At 33.1% G+C, this 20,046-nt stretch overlaps 1 protein-coding gene across 2 annotated transcripts in view; it reads left to right on the top strand.

Annotated features, from left to right (window-relative positions):
* The window catches only part of LOC144958706 (uncharacterized), a 28,842-nt gene extending 11,744 nt beyond the window's left edge, over positions 1-17,098 (top strand). For both annotated transcript variants that reach the window (XM_078890856.1, XM_078890866.1), the window contains exons 12-22: positions 188-511; positions 3,885-4,311; positions 5,226-5,610; positions 7,752-7,862; positions 10,675-10,788; positions 12,419-12,607; positions 13,310-13,372; positions 14,229-14,348; positions 14,571-14,648; positions 15,602-15,673; positions 16,330-17,098. In XM_078890856.1, coding sequence (XP_078746982.1) covers positions 188-511; positions 3,885-4,311; positions 5,226-5,610; positions 7,752-7,862; positions 10,675-10,788; positions 12,419-12,607; positions 13,310-13,372; positions 14,229-14,348; positions 14,571-14,648; positions 15,602-15,673; positions 16,330-16,398 — 1,952 coding nt within the window. In that variant the 3' untranslated portion in view covers positions 16,399-17,098. The remainder of the gene's footprint in view (positions 1-187; positions 512-3,884; positions 4,312-5,225; positions 5,611-7,751; positions 7,863-10,674; positions 10,789-12,418; positions 12,608-13,309; positions 13,373-14,228; positions 14,349-14,570; positions 14,649-15,601; positions 15,674-16,329) is intronic.
* Positions 17,099-20,046: the final 2,948 nt, after the last annotated feature.

Here is a 20,046-nt window from a genome sequence, read left to right as displayed (position 1 = left end):
TGGAACTTGTGCTCAGTAGACTGAGAGAATATTTGGAGAATGGTTTTACCTCGAGTAAGATAGCACAATATAAATGCAGTATTTTTTTTTTTTTTTCAATCATCAGGCTCATAGAAATTAAGGTAATAGGCAAATATGTAGAACAATACATTTTTAATATGAGTTAACCTTTACTTTTGAAATTCAGAGAAATCCATCCCACCAGTTGTAAGGAGATCGTCCTTAGGAAGTCCTCGACAGGAAGACTCAGACATAGGAAGCATTGCCAGCGTTGCCAGTGGTAGCTCTTTAGGCGAACAGATAACCCGGTACTGTCGATTCACTCCTGGTGCATCTGCTGATGGCCACAATCCTCATGACCTTTCCATCATATTGTCAGGACCCTCCGACACCAGTGACCTGAGGGGATTGGAGGAGGATGACAACTTTGGAAAAAGCAGAATGGGACCTGGGGAAGATAATGGTGCTAATGAAAAAATTGCCAAGTTAAAGGAAGATGCGGGCAATGATAGTAAGGGTCTTTGTTGTCTTTATGTTTTATGATATTTCATTTCATAGTGCATTTTACATAAGTGCATAAGTAAGTACATAGTACATAAGTGTATAGTTCTGTCTTCCCCCAAAATTTGCCCATTTAAACTACAAAATTTGCTAGATGTTTTCAGAAAAAAAAAAGGTGAAGTTTGTCGAAATGGGCTAAACATTTTGGTAAATCTTAACATTGTCAGAATACTTCTGCACCAAGATTGGAAAAAATATAAGATATGCAAGGGAAGTTTGTAATAAGGAGGAAAGATTGATGCCTTTGACTATATATAAAATATGACTAAAAATCTAGCTTATTGAGGAACATTTGTTTCTTATATGTTGCAAATTTGAGACTTCTCAGATGTCAGCCGCAGTGCTGGGACAAGGTAATTTGTTCTAAACACTACAATTGCATGAGTCAAACCCATTATTGCCAGATACCTCCTGGGAACAACAAAGACTATTCCATTGTGCCACCATGTCCTTGTGTAATGTTTTTTTTCTCTGTGCGCTGCAAACTCGACAATTTAAATAAAGAAATCTGTCAAAATTAGATTTGGCAGGTTTCACAAAAGATATTTGGCTCTGCTCACACCAAAAGTACACAGAAACGAGGGGGGGGGGGGGGGGACACAAACACACACACACACATACACGCACACACAAACAAACAAACAAACAAAAAACAAATCATGACTCAAGTCAATGTAGAAAAAAAAAAAGTATAAATGAATTTCCTCATATAGGAAAGGGTGCTCAACTATAGAGCATACTATGTATGTCATAGATTCAAACTACAATAGTGCCCATTGCATAAAAAGTATACAAATAGCAGTTTTTGATCAGTTCCAAAATGTAAAAGCCCAACAAACAATATTTCAGTGCGGTTTACTTTAAATGCATTCATCTGGAACCAATGCTTTAATTTCATAGAATGTTACTCACTACATCTGTGTCATTCCAGTCTTGAGAATTGGTTTCGGTTTATCTTTTCTTTCAAGGTAATATGGAAACTACCTTATACAATTCTTCTTTTTTCTGGCACTAAATGTACATCCATTTTATTGGTCTTTCTTTGGGAGTGCACTTACTTCATCAGAATCTATCCGAAATAAACTCTGATTTTCTTTGTATTCTTTGGTATTGCATTTCTTTTATCCAAATACAAGTTTTTACCAGCACTTAATGAATTTATCAAGTCTTTTATTGCACTGAATTCATCCTATCCCACTCTTTTTTTTATCTTGAATTCAAATTGTTTTCCTGTCTCGAAATAAACAGCTCTGTATATTAAATAAAAACAAATCCATCCGATTGACATTTATGGCATATCCACTCCCTTCCCAATTATATTTATAGAGTGCTTTCTGTTACAGACAGTACAATCATTGCAGTATAATGGCAAAAAGAATAGATACTGTTTTACATTATATGCCAAGATAGTTCAGATGAGAAATGAAACAATGCAAATTATTTAAATTTTATTTTTTAAAAAGATACTGATAAAGAAGGAGAAAAACATTTTGGCAAAATTTGCGGAGAATGTCAATATTTGAACAATAATTGGAGTTTTTAGTTGACTACTATATGCCCATGTAGGAGTGACTGGGTTGCTGGATTTGTATAAGACCTGGCAGAAAATAATTTGCTGTTGACTAGGCTTCTAACCAGAGGGTGTCATGCAATGGTTGAGTTTGTTTCATGCTGCATAACAAGGATTTGATTCATGGCCTGGTGGTTTTGAAGAACTACTCTTCACTTCTCGTTATGAATATTTAAAATGTTCTCGCTAATGTGAAGGCAATTAGAAATTTTTAAAACACCATATTTTTAATTGCAGCTTTGAGCACTTTTAGTGAATATTGCTTTATCTAAAAGCTCAAGCTCAAGTTTACTCCAAAGCACAAATCAAACAATTAGACAACAACTTTGACTACTAATATAAATTATTTATTTCAGGCAAATTTCAATTTTCTTAATGATTTAAATCCAAATCCACTGATTGATAAGGAATGTTTTACAAATCCTCAATACATGCTTTTTCATTTTTTATTCTATTCATCCATTTTATTCTGAGTAGCTTACGCATGCACCTGTTTATGATAATCTGTGCCCTCCTTATACATGCCTGTGATGCGTTCCAAGTTTCACATCCATACAGTAGGACAGACTTCACGTTTGAGTTGAAAAGTCTTAGCTTTAGTCGAAGGGAGATATCTTTAGTTCTCCAAACTCTGTTCATAGATGTGAATGCAACCTGTGCCTTTCCTATTCGTGCTTTCACCTCTGCTTCCGTGCCTCCATCCTTGTCAATTATACTTCCGAGAAAGCAGAAAGTGTCTATATCTTCGAGTTCCTGATCTTTTACTTTGATCTGCTCCCTTTGACGCCTACCTATCCTCAAGACCTTTGACTTTGCAGGGTGAATTCTTAGCTCTTATTGGACAGCATGGCTCAACGATATAGCCTTTGCTTTGTACTCGAAATGCACTGAGTTTGAATACTTGCTGCGCTGTGTTACCTTGAGCAAGTCACCTCGCCCTAGCTCAGTTTGCGGTGCTGCACTGCGGCTGATGCCTGGGTTATTCCACTCTTCCCTTCGAATAGACCATTAAGTAGCAATGACTATGAAAAATGTTTTTTTCTCTTTTTGAGGCAAATTTTTGTCTAAAATCCAAGCCCTATCTCCACTGAGTAAAAATGTTTTTGAATTTTGAAAATCCATTCATAAATAAACAAGTTATACAGTTTTAAAGGTGTCATTTATTTGGATGACCCGCAAAGAGGAAAAAAACGCGAAAATATGGGACGCTTTTTCTGCATTTTTTTTTCGACCTTTCGTTGTATCTTGCATAATAAGTGGATTAAAAGATTGAAACTTGAAGAGCAAATTAGGATGGTGTTTTGTAAAATACGGGAAAAGTACACGTCATATTCATATGAAATTTTACAACCAAAAAGAAGAAATGTTCATGTATTACCTTGTCAGCGACAAAACCTCCACGCCCGGTAGTTTTAGAAATATTTTACTCCAAAGAGTAAAAATCTATTTTTAACGGTCTTCTGGTAATCGCACGAGTTTTGTCGCTTGACATAATCTAAAATGACCTTTTTTCTAACTGTGTGCCAACTTTCAGTCATATTCATCGATAAACAGCGTCGTAATTAATTTTTTAAAATAGCATATACGAAACGACTTCGTCCCATATTTTGACGCGAATTCGGGCACTTCGTGAGCGAAAAAGAGGCCCAAAGATTTGTGCGGGATAGTCATTGCTACATTAAGACAATAAATACAGGGAATATTTTAAAAATTACAATTTCATCATCTGCAAATCTCCTTTTTCCACCTCCAGGACTGTATGGGCGACTAGATCAGGAATCCATCAAGTCAGCTGAAGTGCTTCACTTAATGGAAAGAAATAATGAGATTCCTGCATCATCAATAGACAGAAAAAAGAAGAAAAGAAAAACAAAACAACAGAGGAACAGTGGGATCAAGGGGAGACCCAAGCCGTACATCATATCCTCTTCATCTGCTGATGAAAATGAAGCAAGCAAAAAAGTGGATGAGCGTTGTTTGTCGAGTTTGGAACAACGGTTAAGGAAAAGTCCAGAGTCTACAAATGATGACAGTAGTGATCAGCATAGTTCATTTAGTAAGCGGCAGAGCTCTCAAGCGAAGAGTTTGAATCCATCTCCTAGCAAATCAGAATATGGCACAGATATCACCATTGCAGAGTGTGACTCTTCCACCAATCCTGGCATGGTTGATTCTCAAAGGTATGTCATTTATCGCATTATATTGGTTTTTATTATTATTATTATTATTATTATTATTATTATTATTATTATTATTATTATTATTATTATTATTATTATTATTATTATTATTATTATTATTATTATTATTGTTATTAGAGTTACTTGTTAAGTTTCCGGAATCCGATAGAAGCAATAAAGTTTGATCCATAGTTTTGTGGATCATAATCATAAAGCATTTTTTAATTGAAATTATCACAAATTTTTATTCACTAATATTAATAATTATGAAAACAATAACTACACGAATATATGAGGTTATATCCCATTAACTTTATCATCAACAGAGGAGCTCAATAGAAGTGATTTTCAAGCCATAATTTACTACCTTTTTAAAAGGGTTAAACATATCTGTTTGCCAACAAACTCTGCATATTTTATTAATGGACACTACTCCATCAAAATCTCACTTTAATTCTGGTTTGGTAAATTTAAAAGATAGACCTGAAAAAAGTTTGACATGTTGGATTTCTGACAATATCACCACAATCTTTTACTCTTTTTATCAACGTTTTGTACTAAGAATATTGACTTAAAACATAAGTCTGTACATTCCGTGAAAGAATTTCAGTAAAGTTTGTGGGCTGCCACTTACAGGTGTGAAAGTGATTATGACCGTGTGGATAATCTTGTAAGTTGTTGAAAAGTCAGAGTCTGCCACAAAAGCTATGATTGAAAATGATGCACATATAACATATCAGATACAGGATCCTCAATCAATGATGAAAAACCATAACATTAACTTTTTGGGATTGTTAAGTGTCTGATAACAATCTGAAACGTTGTATATGTTAAAATGCCAAACAATTCTTGCAGGAATATACAATTTAGAAAAATAATCTTAATAAATCAACCTTCCTCATGTATTATTTCAGCTTGAATGAATCATCAAGCAGGTTAAAGGAAATGAATGAAAGTTTTGAGAAAACGTTTGGAAGGAAACCACGTGACAAGTCCTCATTTTTCAGGAGGGAAGAAAGCACAGAAGATAATATTATTGTATTGTCAGATGATATTGCTGTTGAAAAAAGTCATCAAAATGATTTATGTTCAGATGTCATTGACCTTTGTGGGGATGACAATATTCAAACGTCATCTGGAACAACTTATGAAAAACCCTCAGACCTTGAAAATTTTTGCATTTACCCGGGAAATGTGGGACCTGTGGATTTTATCTGTTGTCTTGGTGAAAAGATTTATGTTGGTTTTCTCAAGAATGGTTTCAAAGTTTTCCACTTGTCAAGAGAGACCTTGAAACAGGTATTTTATTCTTTTTTTTCAGTATGATCAGGCCTGTAAATCTTCCGACTATTGTCGAATTTCTGACAGTACGATTTTGCTCTACAAGTGCTAATATTAAATTTTTAAAAGTTAATAGTAAAAATAAAATTCTTAATGTCAAAGAACAGAACCAATAAAAAAGAAAACAAAAGAGTTTTAGTTTTATTTCATTCCTCGAAAAAATCAGATTTTATTTCGTTTCAAATGCCGACTTAAAAAAACAAAACAAAAAAACCTTTTATTTGTCGCATCAAAGACAAAACAAAACTAGGCCGTTTATAATATTATGCCACCTACACGCATGGATGTATTCACTGCCTGGCTACTGTGCCACAGCCAGCGAGAGGGTCGCGAAGTTCGCGCGAGTCGTCGAACACACACCTAGTCAGTAAATAACTGACACACACAGAAGTGTGTGGTATAGGACCGGAGCATTTTTCTCTATTTTGCTACCGACACACATGCATTTCTCTGTCCCTCATCTGTTTTTTGCTATATTTCATTCTTTCCGTCTGGATGTGAGACGGAAGAAAAATAATATGAAATAACTATTTTTCTTTGAAATATATACTCTTCCTCGAAAGTTCTCACACGACCGCACCACCTCTTCTTCTTCTTCTTCTTCTTCTTCTTCTTCTTCTTCTTCTTCTTCTTCTTCTTCTTCTTCTTCTTCTTCTTCTTCTTCTTCTTTCTTCTTCTCTTCTTCTTCTTCTTCTTCTTCTTCTTCTTCTTCTTCTTCTTCTTCTTCTTCTTCTTCTTCTTCTTCTTCTTCTTCTTCTTCTTCTTCTTCTTCTTCTTCTTCTTCTTCTTTTTCCCTTCTTCTTCTTCTTCTTCTTCTTCTTCTTCTTCTTCTTCTTCTTCTTCTTCTTCTTCTTCTTCTTCTTCTTCTTCTTCTTCTTCTTCTTCTTCTTCTTCTTCTTCTTCTTCTTCTTCTTCTTCTTCTTCTTCTTCTTCTTCTTCTTCTTCTTCTTCTTCTTCTTCTTCTTCTTCTTCTTCTTCTTCTTCTTCTTCTTCTTCTTCTTCTTCTTCTTCTTCTTCTTCTTCTTCTTCTTCTTCTTCTTTTTCTTCTTCTTCTTCTTCTTCTTCTTCTTCTTCTTCTTCTTCTTCTTCTTCTTCTTCTTCTTCTTCTTCTTCTTCTTTCTTTCTTCTTTCTTCTTCTCTTCTTCTCTTCTTCTTCTTCTCTTCTTCTTCTTCTTCTTCTTCTTCTTCTTCTTCTTCTTCTTCTTCTTCTTCTTCTTCTTCTTCTTCTTCTTTTCTTCTTCTTCTTCTTCTTCTTCTTCTTCTTCTTCTTCTTCTTCTTCTTCTTCTTCTTCTTCTTCTTCTTCTTCTTCTTCTTCTTCTTCTTCTTCTTCTTCTTCTTCTTCTTCTTCTTCTTCTTCTTCTTCTTCTTCTTCTTCTTCTTCTTCTTCTTCTATAAGAATTAATCCAAATTAACGAAATAATCAGCGTAAAAATTCAACACAAGCAAACAGGAGCGAAGATACGCAGCTTCCTGTGTCAAGCACTAGATACACATCCTTTAAAAGGGTAGGAATTATTCTCTTCCTTTCATTTTACAACTAACTCAGACCTGGGCCCACAAAAGTGGGTAGTCTCTCAAATAATTGGGATTTTTTTTTTTGGTACTATAAAATAAGGACCTCATTATAAATAAGTTGGGGAAAGTGACATGATTTGACTAGTCAATTGACCTGTCATATCTGTGTTGTGTTTATTAATTAATCCATATTTTTGTCCTGTTGTGTCTATTTTCGCGTGTTCAAATAGTTCCGACAATTTTTTCACCAACCATTTACAGGCCTGTATGATTAAGATGATATATTATTGTGAAAATTGATCGCAAGTTCATCAATCAGAACTAATTTAATATTTGTTTTCTTTTTCGTTTCATTTAATTTGTGACTTATTAAAAAGTTTTCCAAGGTAGAGGATTTTATTAATATGTATAGAAATTCATCTATTTAGAAATATCAAGTAGTAGTTTCCCTGAAATTTAATAGAATACCGTGTTATTTTTAGCTAACGTGAAGATAATAGCAATTTGAAAATGATTAGAGATGTTAAGGTCACTGCTATAACCAATACTCTCCCATTACATACTCTTTCTCTCTCATTCTAAGGACAAACATCATCCTATCTCAGACCTTTCTTGTATGGCAGTGGCCAAGGTTGATGACGAGGACATAGTCTGTGCGGGTTCTGGACACTCAGTCATAACTGTGAACATGGAGGTATGGTACCTGTTGATAGTGTTAATACATTGATGTAACTTACATGTCTGTACCCACTATTTTGGTGTGTGTTGCCCTTTGGTTAATGCCGGAAAACCAGCTTTTAAAAATTTCTGGCTGACCTTGTTCGGTATTGTTGAATTGATATTTTAAAAGATGAAAGCATTGGTTGCTAAAAGCAAAAGTTGAGGGAAATCTAGATGGATCCATATCCATATCCTTTTTTATGATTTGAGGGGGATACCATTTAAAAAGAAGCTTGGCACGAAATATTTTCATGTATACTTTTTACGGCTTAACAAAGGGCATCCCTGACTACAGTACATTCTAATGCACATAAGAGAATAAAAGAAAATTAATTTCAATGTCTCTCTTTATTACAGCTTTTATGCCACAATCTGAAATCATCTTAACCCATTGCTTGACAGAACGCCCGATTGCGGCCGCTGTTTCCAACCCCAATCATGGCAGAATGCTCGATTGTGACCGGTGATTCCCCATATCTACTGCTTTGTTTTTAAGCTCTTTTTGGTCGGGAAAATACATTACTATTAAAAAAATGCAAACTTCCGAAAGTATGAGAAGAATGGATGTGAAAGTAACTTCTTACCGTATCCGATTTTGACAATTATTAAAGAGGTTACGATTCTTTCAATTTGATAAAAAAAAATGAAATAAAAAACAAAAAATGACCTTTTTTTATTTCCTAAATTCTTTGGTTCTTGAGACCATGTCAGACGATGATGACGATGTTGGTTGTGATTCTGGTGATGAATTGGACATTGAAGTTAATTTTGAAATAGAAGAGACATCGTTAGAACCCGATATTGATGAAAAAGAGTGATACAGAACCAACCCTAAGAGTGGTCCTAAACAATGTCAAACTAGAGGATTTTTCGGCATTTTCAGGCCAAATATATATGTTTCCTGGTTTCAAAATGTAGATAAATTGTTCCTCTATCTAACACAATTTAAAATATGAATATCCCACGAATAGAGATGGCACAATGATTTTTTTTTTTCTGTGACGTGTGGTAAATTTTCTGGCAAGAGTTATCTCCCTGTCCTTGGTTGTTGGGATTAATCTTCCTGACATTGGGCTGTCAAACAATGGGTTAATGGCATATTATGATTTTCAACTGTACATACAAAAAAGTCATTCGTTAACTATCTGTCTTTAATATTATTCCATAGAAGTAACTTATCAATTGGTTGTTTATAGAAAATAAGTGAAGTTAAATTGTATAATAAAAACTTTTGAAAAAGTGTGGTTAAGTAGTACTCTTTTAGCGGTACAGCCCATGGGCTTTGAGTGTACCTGATTCTTTAATGGAGAGTAACAACTATTCGTATATCTTTATAATGGGTGATGATGTCTTGTCAGGATTTTTAAAAAAAAAGAAAAGAAATTGTACCCAACTTCTGGGTGGGGTTCCTGACCTCCCATAGTGGGCAGGGAGGTACTTACTGTGTCTTCTATCCCCCTATATCTGTTTTCCAACTTGCTTTCTGTCTTTGTCTTGGAATGAGATTACTTAGTTTTGTCCTGGCCCCGGCATGTTGGTCTTACTGAGGGGGAAACAGTCAAATGCATAGGTATTGTTTTGGGAGATGATATTTTTTTCCTTGTAAATCATCTCTCTGTTATATATTATTATATTTGTTATTTTTAATGTATAATGAAATGTAAGCATTTGAGTGTATTTCTCTTTGTTGGATCTTGTGCTTGTGCTTGTGTCTGGATGAGACTTGTAGGTGATTTCAAACTAAGTACATTGGTGGTATGCTCTTGGAATCTACATCTGATCCCTATTTGTTCTCAGTTCCCATTTGTCTTACTTTTTCTTGGGTGCTCTAATTGTAATTCTAGAACTTTTACCATCCCATTTTCTTGCCTTTATGCGTGATCAGACCTAAGTTTGCACGGTAAAACCCTTAGAAACAACAAACGAACCCTATTTGTTCCCAGTTCCCCTTTGTCTTCCTTTCTTTTGGGTGCTTTAATTGTAATTCTAGAACTTTCTACTATCCCATTTTCTTCCTTTTTACTGGCGCTGATATAACCTAAATGTGTTGCAAGCGCCGTAAAACCCTTAAAAACAAAAAAAAAAAAAACATGTACCCAACTTACCATTGACTATTGGGTGGACAGAGGTTCCTGAAAAGAAATTCTTATGTACTGCTTAATCAAAATAAGGTTGCTCACAAGCCAGAATAAGGTTCCAACGATTGGACAACTGAATCCCCTTAATAACAAGCAAGACTATGAAAAATGTGTCTGGATCAACAAATGAATGTGATCACATCACAAATTCAACCTATAGAGTTTAATGAATTGACTCCTTTAAGTTTGTCTCAGTTCCCAAAATTACTGGAGCTGGTCTTTCAGTTAAAAGGTTCCATTAAGGTTCCAATAACTATTAATGATGTTGATCTTGATGATAACAATGAAAATGATGGCATTTATACTGCCCTCCACCCCATATTTAACAGGTTCCAATAACCCCTGTCAGACTCTAGCATCATTCATAAAAGGCAACTAAGCAGTTTCAGTGACTCACTATTTTTAGTGGGGATGGTAAGGGGGACGGGGGGACTGAAAAGGCTTTAGGAGATCATTGCATTGAAATTGTTGAATCAATTGATAACGTGCTACCTTTTCCATGAGATTAGAGAAGAAAGGCAGATTTGACACAGGTCTGTAAGTCATCAGTCTGTTTTGTTTATGTATGACGAGCTTCAAAAGTGATGTAACAATTGCGGGTTTAAATGAGGCTTTAAATATGGATTTAATTTAATTCATATCTTTCAGAAAAAGGTTTGGAGAAAGTTAGACATGGGCACTGCAGTCCAATGTCTCCACATCATGGAAAAACACATGTTTGCTGGTTTGGACACAGGGGAATTGTGCGTCCATGACATTAAAGTAAGTGATCTATATTTATTTACGCTCCACCAATATGGTTGCCTAAAACAGAGATTTTTAAAAATTGAATTCTTCATCGACAATGGGAAATTTGGGTATATTTTTTTCCTACCTAAAATGAATCTCAGATAATTGATGTATACTAAATGTGCCCTGTGTTGCAAATCTTCTAATATTTTTACATTGAAATCAAGGAAACCCCAACCTGCTCCCCAAAATCACCTGACTGGTGATGGTTGCAATATTAGTAATTGTAGAAGTGCTTTAACTCACTCAATCCTAGAGATGTTTGCTACTTTTCAAAATTGGAAAAAAAATTATTAAAAATGAGCATGTGCATAGATAGTTTTATTCAACTACCATTAACATGTAAAAATTAAGAACATTAGCTTTGATACTACGCCCATAATTTTTCTCTGAAAAATGTAATAAATAGGCATGGGGTAAAAGTAACCCAGGGTATACTAAGGGTATAATTGGTGTTAGGGTTGAGTGAGTTAAGCAGGCTGTTGGTAAGTTATATAGATATTAAATTTAATAATAAATGATAAGAAAAGGATGAAGATGACTTTGGATTTAAATAAAGAAGAATAGTCATATGGATTTTTTAACTCTCTTGAATGCTGAAGACAGTTTTTTTTTTCAGTGTTTTTAAAAACCAAGTTAATCATAAAGATATTGTTATATCTTAATGAAATATGATAAGTAATTAGTTTAAAATTTACTATTATATATAACATAAACTGCATCACTATCCGTTACAGTTTTAATGATGGGATTAATTTGTATATTGTGTATTTTTTGGTTTTCTGCAAAAATTCCGGGAATTAATAAAATAGGTATTATACTTTAAAAAACTGTTTTTCAGTCATAAAATCTAAGAGAAAACACCTAACAATACAAAAATGTCAAAAGTTAATAATAAAACATCAGTCTTGAGCACAATCCACTTTTGAGTTGCATATTTTGAAGCATTTCAGATCAGAAGCTAAGAATATAGATAAATATCGATTCTTTGTCCATCTTGAGTGACTTGCTCTAAATCGCTATAGAATTGAAACTAGTAATGGAGTATCGATACTGCCCTGCACCATTCAACAGTAAAATGTTTAACTATTAGTGAAGATGAGTCCCGCATGCACGAGCACTTAAAAAATGAAAATAATGTTCACGTTGGGTGATCCCGCATGTATATGTGATTAGTCTACACAGCAGGCGACTGGTCCCGTGTATTTATGGGATTAGTCCTAAGAGAGTTAACTTTTCTTATCTAGGATAGTGTCTGAGAAACTTGAATGGACAACAGATCTGGGGGTGCTGTAGCCCGATTCATGGCATTTTTTTTCACGTAGTCCCAATCAATATTTTATTTATAATTACTGTAGTAATTGCAAGTAGAAATAAAATTGTGGTATCTGATCTATTTTCTTTTAGCAAATGCATCAAGTGTCTATCATTTTAAAGATTTAGATACTGTGGTTAAATCCAAACTATTAAATCATAGTCAAAGAGTTGATGGGCTTTCAAATGATCAAAACTTCAATGGGAAAACTGTGCTGATATTTTTTATTGAGAATTTAGCAATTTGTTTATTCCTTTACATGTCTTGTTTTTATTATTTAATTTCTAGTCATGGAAGAAGATAAACCGCTACATTTGCTCAGATTGCCCAATCCACTGCATGGCATCTGGTTCGGAGGGTGGAACCAGAATTCTTTGCGTTGCGTCACAGGACAGCATCATCACAGTAGTGGATGCTGATAGATGTCTGCCTTTACGAATTCTCACAGGGCATTCCAAGACTGCTTTTACTGTTCAGGTCATGTTTTTCTTCTTGTTTTGAATTTGCATAACCTCATGATATTGAATTTATCAATGAAGGATGATGAAGCATTTTTATACCCATTTGGGTCTTCAATCATAAAATTCTTGATACTCAGCTTTGGTTTCATCCGTCTTTCTGGTTTGATTTCATTATGTTCTACAAAATATTACTGTTTATTCTCTTTTTATCTATCTAATACCAATGATATGTTAACTTAGCCATCCAAATAATGGCACATTTTTCAAACTAAAAAACCGATTTAAAAAATGGAATAACAATAAACATGAATAACAGCAAGAAAGAGCAACCAACTACAAATTTAGTGAAATATGATGCTATATATTTTTGGTTATTACTGAATTTTACGTTTATTTATTTATTTGTTTTTAAATTTTTATTTTCTATAAGTTTTGATTTTCTTCTTAGAGGAATTTATTTAGTAGCATTGTTTTGTAGCCAGAGCAATGCGAGAATTTAATTTAGATTCTTCCACAATGTTGCCTTTTGAATGTTAGCATCAGTTAAGTTTTACTTTTGATAATTTATTAAACATTTATATTATTGTTCTTTCTTTAAGCCTCAAAATAATAGTAAGATTGAAACTGATTCCATAAATGCTTTACAAATACAGCATTTGTTATTAATTATTGTACCAATACAGTAAAAACAATAAGTTTTTGAATCTTTTTTTAACAGGTCTATGGCCAGTATGTTTTTAGCGGTTCAGGGGACAGCACAGTTGTCATCCATAATTTACATGTACGTATGTTTAAGAAATTGGGGCTTGGTAGTTTAAAAATAAAATAACCCCCAAAAATCTTAAGCATTAATAGCGCAATATCCACTAAACATGCTCAAAGTGCTTCTCAAAGGGTCCCGACCAACAGCAACATGTAACTTGTAGAACGAGACATGACGCTTGTATGGTGATGTTACAACTTTTCCGACAGAGACACCACTGTTAACGACCAGGTATTAATTTTACACTTGAGAATGGAGAGAGAATGTGAGTAAAGAGCCTTTTCCAAGGACTCAATAATGCACAGATCAAGGCTCAAACCCAGGACCTTCCGATTTGCAAGCAAATGTCATACCACAAGACTACATAATTTAGTGCTAGAGCTCTCAAACCAAGTATTTTTCTGGCTTCTTTGTAAACTAAGTAATTTATACATAACAGTCAATTGATAGCTGACTCTAAATCCATTGGGTTTTTTTGTTGATTTTTTTTCTTCTGACTTCAAAAAAAGAAATTGCCCTATACATGTTTTATTATAATAAAATCAAATGTTGTCAGTTGTAGCATTCAAGCTTCTCTTGTCAGACTGGGTTTTTTATTTCATTGTGTTTTCCTGCTTTACAAAAATTACAGAATGTTTGACTCTCATAACTGTTTGCTATTGTTAAAAAGAATTAATTTGAGAAAACAAACATTTGAAAGTTACTGTGGCAAAAAAGCTGTATGGACATTTTCTAAACATTTTCTTTCCTTTTTTTTTCTATTTATGATTACTCTCCAAGACAAACATCTTTCTAATGTTATCCTATGAATTTTATTAACTAACACATTTGACTTTAAAACTGACAATATTGACTTTGCTTCCTCATTAACCAGACTGCCCGGGTAGAGAAAGTATTCAGAGATAACAAAAGCATTGTCTACTCAGTCTTCTTTAGCCAGGGCCATCTGTTTTGTGGAGGGATGGACAAGCTGGTGCGAGTCTATAATGTCAAGGTGGGTATCCTTAGTTCAAAGTTCAAAATCTTCATCATCATCATCATCATCATCATCATCATGACATCAACAGTGTCGTCATTGTAATCATCATCATCGTTATTGTCAGCATCGTCATTGTCAGCATCGTAATCAACATCATCATTATTATTTACATAATGATCACATCCATCATCACCACTCTGACATTAACAATATTCCACTTATTATTATTATTTCCAGAGCCAAAACCTCGTTCAGGTTTACTATGGTGCAGGTATGGGAACAATCAGAAGCATTTATGTATACAAGGAAAAAAAGGTAGGTGCATTAACTAATGATGATGATGGTGGTGGTGGTGATTGCAGCGCTTTTTTTTTTCTTCCAATGCCATCATTTTTTATTTATATTAAATGTTCGCTTTAGACCAAACCTGGCTACTTGAAATGAAAATATATTTTTAGTCAGCATGCCTAAACATTTGGAAGTTCAGCTTGCAGAGAATCTGCCTAGTTTAATTAGAGATGTCAAAACTCATTTCATCCATGAGTATTGTCTGCACATATTGTATAATCTGTTCAAGCACTGTCTGTGTGTTTTGTTTTGTGTGCATTTCTGTAGCTGTAGATGCATGATGAAATTCATTAATTGTTATTCTTTAGCTGCTTCAATGAATGTAATTTGATTATCCATCTATATATAACGCACATATCTTGAGGGACAGCATAATACCAGGATGCTTGTTATTATTATTATTATTATTATTATTATTATTATTATTATTATTATTATTATTATTATTATTATTATTATTATTATTATTATTATTATTATTATTATTATTATTATCATTATTATCATTAATAGAATAATTATGATTTACACCCAACATTATTGGATAACGCTCGAAGTTCTGAATATATGTGGTCATTCACCAAGGTTTACTTTTAAACAAATTGTGTTGAATTTAAAATATAATTAAGCACACTTATAGCACACAAGCTTGAAGCGAATAACAAATACTGGGTGCATGTCTGTTTCCCGATTTTTCTTCTTAGTGTTTACCCTGAAGTTGAGAATCCTTATTATAAATCACTTCTGACAAAAAGTGCTATTTTTATCTGCCTGGGGTTTTTCTTTATATCTGAGCCCTACTGTGCGTTTATTTTTTTGTTGGTAGTTGTCGTCAGACATGCTTTAGACAACTATACTAATTACATCATTAAAGAGGTCGATAGAAGCAATCTATTTTTTATGCTTTTCTCTTTTTATAGCTCATCACTGGCAACTCCATGGGTTCTATTATTGTCGTTGACTTGGACCTCAATGCCAAGTATCCTTGTAAGGTAAGAATTTCAAGGGTCCCTCATTTATGTATTTATTTATTTATTTATTTATTGTTCATTTATTTATTTATCGATTTATTTATTATTTTTACCTTAATGCTTTTTGGGTTTCTAAAAAAAAAATTAGTTGTGTTCAATTTCGTTTTTTTCTCTCCACAATTTATGAAACATGATAAATTATTTTCTATACAAATTGTTCTCATCCTTTGTTGAAGTGTTAATTTGGTATTTCCTGTTGTAACAAAGTCTAGTGATGTTGATAGTAGTCAATGGCTGGGTCAGTTGTATCGATCTCAGTACACTGACACAGAAGTTGCATCCTTAGGTTACGTCATTTGACTAAAATGTGTATAATTACCACGCAATATGCTGAGAGATACTGTTATAATGATCCTTTTTATAGGATGTATACTGTTAAAGTTCGTTATTTGGTTCCCTGTGGTGTATAATGGAACAATTGAAGCATTGCCAAGGTCTTTGAAAATGATGAATAAATGGAAATAATCTATATAAATAACAATTACTGAAAAATAACAAATATTTTATTTTCAATAGAAAGTTGAAAACATTTGTGAAAAAAACACACTGTTGATTAGCTTGTTACAAAATTATTGTTTTATGCTTATCTCAAAACATTTGCTTTTTATTCATTACAGCATAAAAGATGTGGTCTAAATTTTGGACTGGCTTCCCATCTTGCATGGCATATTGAAAAAGACCATTGAATAAAGGACAGTTCAGCGAGCACTACTGTAATTGAGAACTACATTTTTAATTACCACATAGTTAAGTAAAAAATTAGATTTCTAAGGCCAGCATATATTTCTTATTTTGTGTGTAAAAGTTAGAATAATTGCATTGATTGTTAAAAATTCATTTTGGTATTTATTAAATAGTTTTGAAGAACTGTAAATTTGTCTAATTATTACTTTAAAATTTTTATCCATTAATTACTCATAGTACAACTCTGGTTCACCCACATCTGTTTCTATATCATATAGATTCTAGGTCTGCTTTATTTATTTTATTTAGTTTTTTTACCTTTACTTTTTCTCTGAAGAAACTTTAATTTCATTTTTTTTTTTAATTGTTCCTTTAATAAACACTTGGTTAACAATTTTACTTTGATTAAGAATTAGTAAAAACATATATCTGTGTCAAAAAGATTTATCCATGCATGATGGAAAATCAGTGAATTTCAAGGCAAAATTAATGCAAGCTGGTGTAATTCTTTATTTAATGTCAAATCTGTTCAGACTTAGTTTGGATTTGTAAAAGATATTACAATTTGCTATTGTTATGTATAAATTTACGACAAACAGGATAAATCAAAATTCAAGGGATTGTATTTGGTTTTTATATTTAACGTGTGCTTGGTCAAAGCATAAAAGCTCAAAATCAGAGGAAAAGCAGAAGGGGTTGGTTAGTTGATTATTCATGAAAACAATAATTTTTTATCTATTATTTTTTGAGTTGCCTTCCTTGTAGACATGAAAATGTCAATACTTTCAATAGTACTATACGATATTTCACAGGCAAGGGTACAGAGTCTGTAAAATTTTATTATTAAAGACATGTACTTAACTTTTATAAATGAAGATCTCAACTTTCTAAACAAGAAATAAAACAAAAAAAGCGAGCAATTCTGTTTGATTTAGCTGTAGTATGGGTATGACCACTTACGGATTGCTGAGACTTTGTTAACAGTGAAATAGAAGAAGGAGCAACACTATATTTTAGCACTTTCTGATTGTCAATATTTTATTCACAGCTGCTTTTAATTTAAGCCAGTTTTACTTCAATTCTTATTTTAGACCGTATCATCTCTTGTTGAAGATATCAAAAATAATATGTGGCTCAGTTTGCCTAATTTTAGTCTTGTCCAGTTCATTTCTTGAGCACCAGTCTCTGAATCATTATTACTATTATGATGATGATGATGATGATGATGATGATGATGATGATGATGATGATGATGATGATGATGATGATGATGATGATGATGATGATATATGATTATTATTATTATTATTATTATTATTATTATTATTATTATTATTATTGTTATTAATATTATTATTATTAATCTTGTTGCTGTAGATATCTTTAACAGGGACTGTTTATTGTCATGTATTCTCAAAAGTCTATTTCATGACAAAATGATATTTTATCTCTATCCTGTTTGTGTTTAAATATGGTTTTCCTTTTAAAGATGTGTTTATACTTTTTGTGTTGAGACACTCTCAGTATTATCTCTGATCAAGGTGCTGAGCAAAGGGAAAATTTGTTCCAAAATAAATAATTAATTTCATCCTTTTATCATTGTAAAATTTTTAATTATGTATTCAAAATATTTTTTGATTGCTTATACAATAAGTCCAAAAGTCAATTTCATTGATGGATAAACATTTGTAAAAGTAAAATTGAATTTTAATTATAATAAAATGAGTATTTTTTTTATGAGTAAAGCTGAAACTGAAACTGACACAGAGATTTACTCACTTGCCATTGCTTGTCTTGAACCACAGATGGTTAAAAATCTGCTTTAGACTGTGTTAACTGGGTGGGGTTTCTGATAGTGGGCAGGGTGGCACTTAATGTGTCTTCTATCCCTTTATGTCTGTTTTCCTATTTGCTTTCTGTCTTTGTCTTGAAATGAGATTAGTTTGGTTTTGCCCTGGCCCTGGCTTGACTGGGAGGGAAACAGTCAAATGCATAATTAAGTGTTTTGGGATTTTTTTTACTTGTAAATTATCTCTCTGTTATGTATATTTGTTATTTTGAAAGTATAATGTAAACATTTAAGTGTATTCCTCTTAGTGAGATCTTGTGCTGGTGTCTGGGTGAGACATTTAGGTGATCTCAAAATAAGTCCATTGATAGTGTGCTCTTGGAATCTACATCTGTTCCCTGTATGAATCATCCCCCTCTGTCTTACTTTTCCCTCAAATCCTTTTAACTGTACATCTAGAATCCTTTCACTATCTAATTTTCTTCCTTTTTACTAGAGCTGATATGACCTAAATGTATTGCAAACGCCGCAAAACTCTTAAAAACAAACAAACAAACAAGACTGTGTTCAACAATGGATTATGATAGAGGCTTATACGATATTTAATCACTTTGTTCTTGGTCAAGCTCCCCAATTGTCTTGGGTCATAAAAAGCCTCTCACTCAGAGGTGAAAGTGCACTTGGTAGCCGTGCCTTTATTTGCTATTGAAGGACGTTACAGGATATTAAACACCAACAATTGCTATTATGATGTTAGTATTTGTTTCATTTCTAGTAATATTTTTTCTTTTCAATTTGAACACATGTACAACACATTATATGTCATATTCTTACACAACCAACATGCACATTTAATGTGATATTGTTATATGTATTACTTGTTACCTATTCAACTTTTTCTGATACCATGATATAGCAGTCTTTCATTACAAAGCTTTGTCAAGCTCTCTGCCTGCAGTTGCGCAGATCATTTCTTTGTATTTTGAATGGTAATTTTTGGGTAATTGCACATTTTGTCGTAATTCACTTTTTCTGACAAAATATTCCAGTTTTCAGACCAATTCATTTTCCAATATAACAATTCAGATTGCGCAGGTTATGCATATTAAGAGTTTCCTTTTTACAGGTATTTAAAGATTTAAATATCTGTTCTTTATCGCGGGTGGTTGGATGGGAGCATCACCCTTGAATCATATACCTATGATGTTCGCATGGGTGTACGATCCGATAGTGATGTCGTTTCTTCTTCTCGTTACTATTCTATCCTGTTTCTTTGGTTTGTGATTGTATTTATGACAGGGGATTTTTTTTTTTTCTGTAAACCTTCTGCCTGTTTGTTCTTGGTTATTTATAGTTTAGCTTATGATATCTTTAGGTTATGATTTTGATTTACATTTGTACTATTTTTGTTAGATTGCTTGTTTTTTTGTTTCAGCGGTCTCTCATATAACCTCAATTGTGTTGGAAGAGACCTAAAGCAACAAACCAAAAAATGTTCTTTATCAAATATGTTTAATTTAGAATCAAGTTGCTGCTAAAAATGTTTCAATACCATTTCAATTATCAAAGCTTTGGATCAAATTAAAATGTAACTTATTTCCTTAGGATGTGATTTATGCTGATGATTCTGGGTGGGGTTCCTGATCATCCATAGTGGGCAGGGTGGTCACTTACTGTGTCGTCCATACTCCAAAATCTGTTTTTCAATTGGATGGGGTTCCTGACCTCGCATAGTGGGCAGGGAGGTACTAGACTGTGTTTTCTATCCCCATGTTCTATCTGTTTTCCAACATGCTTTCTGTCTTTGTCTTGGAATGAGATTACTTGGTTTTGTCCTGACCCTGGCCGGATATCCTGGCCG

The sequence above is a fragment of the Berghia stephanieae genome, chromosome 1, assembly GCF_034508935.2.
Source record: "Berghia stephanieae isolate SIO BIC M18660-M18661 chromosome 1, UCSD_Bste_1.3, whole genome shotgun sequence".
NCBI classification, from domain to species: Eukaryota; Metazoa; Mollusca; class Gastropoda; order Nudibranchia; family Aeolidiidae; genus Berghia; species Berghia stephanieae.
The sequence above is the reverse complement of the archived record's forward strand: the minus strand, read 5'-3'. Positions and strand labels throughout refer to the sequence as shown.